Source organism: Lepisma saccharinum, chromosome 4, assembly GCF_977018435.1.
Source record: "Lepisma saccharinum chromosome 4, izLepSacc3.1, whole genome shotgun sequence".
In the NCBI taxonomy this organism is placed as follows: domain Eukaryota; kingdom Metazoa; phylum Arthropoda; class Insecta; order Zygentoma; family Lepismatidae; genus Lepisma; species Lepisma saccharinum.
Window position 1 is genome coordinate 74964664 of NC_139232.1, and position 6000 is coordinate 74970663.

The 6000-nt window shown below is 39.3% G+C and overlaps 1 protein-coding gene across 1 annotated transcript in view; it reads right to left on the reverse strand.

Annotated features, from left to right (window-relative positions):
- Positions 1 to 5657, reverse strand: part of LOC145986588 (uncharacterized) — a 72816-nt gene extending 67159 nt beyond the window's left edge. Inside the window, exons 1-2 of the mRNA XM_083120767.1 lie at positions 5454 to 5657; positions 3161 to 3236 (exon numbers count right to left, since the gene is read on the reverse strand). Of these exons, the coding sequence (XP_082976893.1) occupies positions 3161 to 3236; positions 5454 to 5615 (238 nt within the window). The 5' untranslated portion in view covers positions 5616 to 5657. The remainder of the gene's footprint in view (positions 1 to 3160; positions 3237 to 5453) is intronic.
- Positions 5658 to 6000: the final 343 nt, after the last annotated feature.

The following is a 6000-nucleotide window of genomic DNA, read 5'->3' on the forward strand; positions in this document are numbered from 1 at the left end:
ATGAAGCCGAGAAATCAAACCTCATTCACGAAATGCAGAAGCATTCTCCCCACGAACAGGCAAAGTTAAAGTGACAAGTGCATTAGCGACAAAAATGTACGCACACGGACTTCTCTGATGAGAAGATGAAACTGGTTTGGAAGGACCTCTCAATTAAACGGTTTATAGCCAGTTGGAGTTAATGAGAAGCTGATGTGAGAATCCATGAGCGGCAAAAGATCATGAGCTGATCGACATAGAGGGGAGCATGCAGAGAAGTGAGAATGTTTGCCATAACACTTTGACTGTTATGTCATGACACCAAACTGCCACGTTATATCTTAGGCCTTTTGGAGGTCAACCCCCTTTTTGTGGCTTTGTAGAGCCCATCACAGAGGCGCCGACTTGTCAAAATTATTGGGGGGGAGGGGGCTTTTATCACTGAAATAAATGAATGAATGAATGACTAACTCCCTCCCTTTTTCAAAAATAAAAATTACGCCTTCGTATAGCCGTTTTTAAGCAGCTATTATATTCCTCATGCAAATGAACGTGTAATTCCTCATGTAACGTGAAAAAGGTTTAGAAAATGTTTCAAAGTCTCTTTATGTCTTTTGTGTGTGCTCATTGCTCAGACGACCTACTATAACGGCTGGGGATACGTCGGGCTGACCCCCCGACTATTCCAATACTGGTTGAAGATCTCCACGCTTAGAGGTGACGAAGGAAAGTGTGGGAGGGAGACCGGCAGTCGGTAGGTAAGCCAAGGCCCTTCATGGGCTGTCGCGCTAAGGATTATTATTATTATTATGTATTACATTAAGAGGCAAACCTAACAGTTTTATGCCGGCCTTGGTAGCCAAGTGTGTTGGGTGGTTGACTAAACTTGCTTTCATCTGGAGGTCTCAGGTTTAAGACCTGGTGAGGGCATAGGTGTGTTTTAATGTCCGCAACAGACCTGTAAAGAAAGGACATGTGACGGGTGCAAATAACCTTAGTGTTGTCATGCCCATACAAATAATGAATATTTACAATATTTAACAGTTTTATTTAATTATTTACATAGATGCTAACACAAATCGCAGGAAATTAGTATTACTTTTTTTGTTCTTGCTAGAATATTTTACTTTTTAAATTTAATTTTGCAATAATAAAAAAAACACCTTAGCATGTACACTAAGATATAAAGTGACATACACAACAAAAACATATGAACATGATTTAAAAATAAAGCAAAAGTGGCTCTACGCACTGGGTTATTTTTTATGAACTCATTAACGAGCGGTCTCAGATCCAAATTATCAAGCACAGTTTGATATTCTCTCTCTCTCTCTCTCTCACACACACACACACACACACACACACATATGGAGTACGGCTAAGCTGCTTAGTCTCTTCTGTCCCATTGTAGATCTCAAATAAACCTATGTGTTTCAGTAGGCGAAGAGCACTGAATGTCCATTTGGCTGTGGCTGTTGTCACTGGCACAGTGCGGAGGAACATCATGAATTTGGAAACTTCAGGCAGAAGCTCCTGGAGGGTGATGTCTTCCAAAGAAACTTCCTTATGTCACGCATGGTAGTTAGAACCACTTTCTTCTGTTTGGCGAAATCATCAAGCATGGACAGGTGTAAAGAGAGCCTATCGGCATCCAGATCTTGGCGAAAGAATTCTCACGTTTGCTCAAAGTTTGTTGTGCAACTGTTCAGAGCTGAGATGCATTCTTTCTCTACGGCTGTTACTTTTTGTGGTCCTGTAGATTCATGTTTTTGTTTAACACACGATTTTACTGTGTCATACACATTAGTGTATATTGATTTATACAAAAGTGTAGAACTTGTGAGGTTTGGCAGCATCAGGATTTTCAAGTCTCTTAGGGATGTGACTTTGCCGGGGCAATTCTGGCCCATCAACGAGGCAGGGTTTGCCCTCTGTGCATTTCTGCCAGAACTGCTCAAAACCCAATCGCTTTTCTTGAAAGATGTCAGTCAAGTATTTTAGTTTTGATTCCACTTCTGTAGCACCAATGCATGGAGACTGAATCTTACAGTTTACCTCTTCTGTTGGACCCATCACATGGCAGTAGAGGGAGAGAAAGAAAAGATGTCTTGAAATGAAGTATTGTCTCCAGGTACCCGGCACATTTTGATGTTGTGTCAGTAGAATCTTCTTCAGAAAAATTCTCAAAAAAATTGAGAAGGTTTTCATAGTTCTTTAAGATCTGTTGGATACTGGAGGCTCTCAACGTCCACCTATGAGGGCAAAGTGGTCGCAGTCCAATATGGCCAGTCCTCTCGTTCACATCAAAAATATTCCTAAATATTCGCATTCTTTTAGGGGATTCCCTAACAGTCTTTAACATCGTTGGCTAAATTCATTATGTCTCTGATACAGGGCAGGTGACGCAAGCAAGTTCAAGCTATGTGCTGCACAGTGTACATAAATAGCCTGTGGCTGCAGATCTGTAACTAACTTTTGCAGCCCTTTAAATCTTCCCCTCATACAAGAGGCACCATCTAACACTGTCTCCTTAGATTCTGTATGGGTAAGTCCAGATGCACCAGAATGTCTTTTAGAACGTCAAAAAGAGTTTTGGCCTCAGAGTTCGGAATCTCGTAAAAGCCCATGAATTCCTCAAAAATATAAAAATTTTCATTCACAGTTCGAATGCAGAATGTCAATTGTTCATGGATGGATATGTCAAGTTTTGTCAACCATAATAGCAAAAATTCAAGACTTTTAATATTTGCTACCACGGAGCTCAAAATAGATCTCCCTAATATCAATGATCTCATTCTGAATGTCATGTGAGAACATTACAAATGTGTATTTAAAGTTAAGTTCATGTGGCACAATTCAGAGTAAACTTTACAAGAAGAAGCAAAATAATACATTACATCATCTTACGCAAAATTATTTGGGGGGCTCTGCCCCCACATCATTAACATTGGGGGGGGGGGCTCGAGCACCCCCCCTGCCCAAGCCCCATGGAGTTGGCACCTATGGCCCATCATACATATGATTATAAACTTTACCCTTGTATATTTCTGTGGAAGAAATATACAGTACAATCCCATTCTTCTAATATTGCTTGTGATTATAACTTTGAAGTCCAACTCTCAATATACCATGTAATTCTTTTACCAACAAGTGTACTCTGGAAGCATTGAATAAAACTTACCAAACCTGTTCATATTTCTCTCTACTTGGTCTATTCTTGCCTTCACTTCCAGTGATGATATCTCTACCAGTTTCTCCTAGAAATAAAGTGCATTGGACATTAATCACAATTGTCCAGTGACACAGCAAGCATATTACCACAGATAAATGTCTCATTATATGTTTATCTGTGATATTACTAAAACTCCAAGTTAATTAGATGAATACATATATAAAAAAATTAAAGTTATTTATTCCGATCAAACTGCTTGCAATGATCATGTCATCTCTCAAAGTGACCAATACAGTGGCAGCATCCCTGGGTTCCTCCCCCCCCCCCTTCACTCTGGTTGTATGCATCGGATAGACTTCTCCACACGTAAACTCTTCCAGATGTCAGAAAAGCAGTGAAGGTGAACTCATCCGAAAACATGTATTTTAGGTCATTTTATGTCCACAGTTTGCACCCTACTGGCACCAGTCAACCCGATCTTTAGCATTGGTGGTAGTGAATAAGTGTTTTGGTATAGCAACCTTGCCATGGATGTTGGCCTTATGAACTTCTCGACAAATTGTTTTGGTAGAAACAGGTTCAGTCAAGTGTGTATTCAAATTCTGCGGTGGTTTTCCGCTTTTTGGACACAATTCTGTTCAATACCCTGATGTCACTGTAAGAGAGCTTCTGCTTCCCTTGTATGTGGTTCATCCTTCACTCTGGTATGATGCCATGACCCTTAACACCGTAACTCTTCATACCCTACAAATATTCGCAGTCTCTGTTACTGATGCACCAGCAAGACAGGCACCAACACTATGACCTCTTTGGAACTCTGATTATGTCCCCCTTCTATTACGTGAAATCGAATATTTGACGTGCAGTCCAGCTACTACTGTGCCAATGTGACTGGCAGGTACACACCTATGTGCTCAAATGCCCATTATTCTGTGTATGATCAACAAGTGGTGCAGGTGAACCCTCCAGCAGCTTGTTCTATAATCACCAGTGTTTCAGTTTCAATGTCTACCACCTGTATGTAATGTGCAAAATTTATGGGCATAATAGGAGTGGCTGAAGATAAAATTTTCTACCCATTAAGGTGGATTTTTTGACGGCCCCGAATTTCTACCTTGCCACCCCATAAACTTTGCACCACACTTCAATAAATACTAGAAAAAATAATTACCGTAGTTTCAAAACACTTTAAGTGTTACTGTTAAAGAACATGTTTATTGCAGATATGTATTTATTTAATACTTACATAATGATATCAAAATAAAATTAATACCTTGGTTCAAATTGATACTCGATTTTTGCAATATGCGTATGCTGCAGTAATTTTAATTAATTGATTGATTGGCACCCAGGTCACCTGGCTCTTAAGCCACCCCTGTAATAGTACAGGTATATAATGGGCACAGAAATCTCCCCTTCCCTCCCCACGTTTCTTGGACGAAATGCAAGAGCATCAAGGGGAAAATAATCCCCTATTAGTTTGGTAGGCTAGACTACCTAAAAACTCCAGCCTTATAATCATTGCAGACTTAGGTAAGCTGGAGGAGAGGGTTGGGAAACTTGACACAAAAAAAAATTTCTTGCCTTCTTTCTAGTCTGCATAGGTGCACCAAGGGATGAAAAAGCAATGTACATATATGAAATAATAACTATTATTTACATGTTTCTTCCAAAGAATTTTCAAGTATTAATAGAATAATTTCACATGTGGCATTGGTCCAGTTAAGATCATGACAAACAATTTGGACTGTTACTATATTCCACAAAATCATCAACACTAACACTAAAATTTCTGATTTCTTGTGCATTGCCATTATTTCTATATATCATGGTGGAATGTAAAACTTAAGATGAACTTGATCGATTGATTGGTTTACTTAATTTTACTCCGCTTTTGTGCCACTTTTGGCCAAGCATGAATAAATTGTGAACAGTAGTTACAAGAAAAACAATTCTTGGAAAGAAGCTTTTGGACTTTTTGCAAACGCACTGTGTGTTTCAGACTTTCCCCACTTTTTAACTTTTTGTAATCCTGATGGAAATTTACATTGCCATAATCACGATTCTTCACAGCCTCACATACTACTGTTTCAAATAATAAGGACTTGTAACTTGTTCATACCTTGGCACATTGGTAAAATCTTGCAAAATCCGTAAGCCCCCCACCCCCTACCAGGGAGGAGTTTTAAGGAAAGTCATCTTGCAACTATCTCCAATGTTTGAAGTCAGAGCCACAATTTGAAACAAAATATATTCTACTTTATATCTGAACTATCCTCGTATAAGTATGCAATATCCATACCTGATTTTCTATTTTCCTTGCAAAGGTTGGGCATATATCCTGCAAGAGGTTCTCCACATTTTCTATTGATGGGTTATCAATATAACCCAAGCCTTCATCCTCCAAGACCTTATCGGCCACCGAGCTCCCCAGAAGAAACACAAGAAGCAGAAGTAGAGGCATTTTCAAGAGGAGGAAACAATTGGTGCCATCTGACTCCTTCCACTTACAAGTGATAACTGAAGGAAGATAGCTGCCAGAGTGACTGACCCAAGCTTGACCCTATGCCCTGTGGACTACAGATTGCAATAAATATCTGGCCGTACTTTCCTCGTTCGTGTGGTTCAGAGGTTAAATATTATTTACATAAGATAATTAATCCATGACTGACACCAAGGGTAACATATACAGACAATCGGAAGAAAAATTGATAAAGAAATTAAACTAAGAGAGGAACCGCATGTCATTAACCTTGCATAATACTCATCAATTACTCTAAAACATTGAGGATCAAGAAATAACATTCAGAAAACCAAACTAATTCTCTGGTATTTCTACATCCGTACGT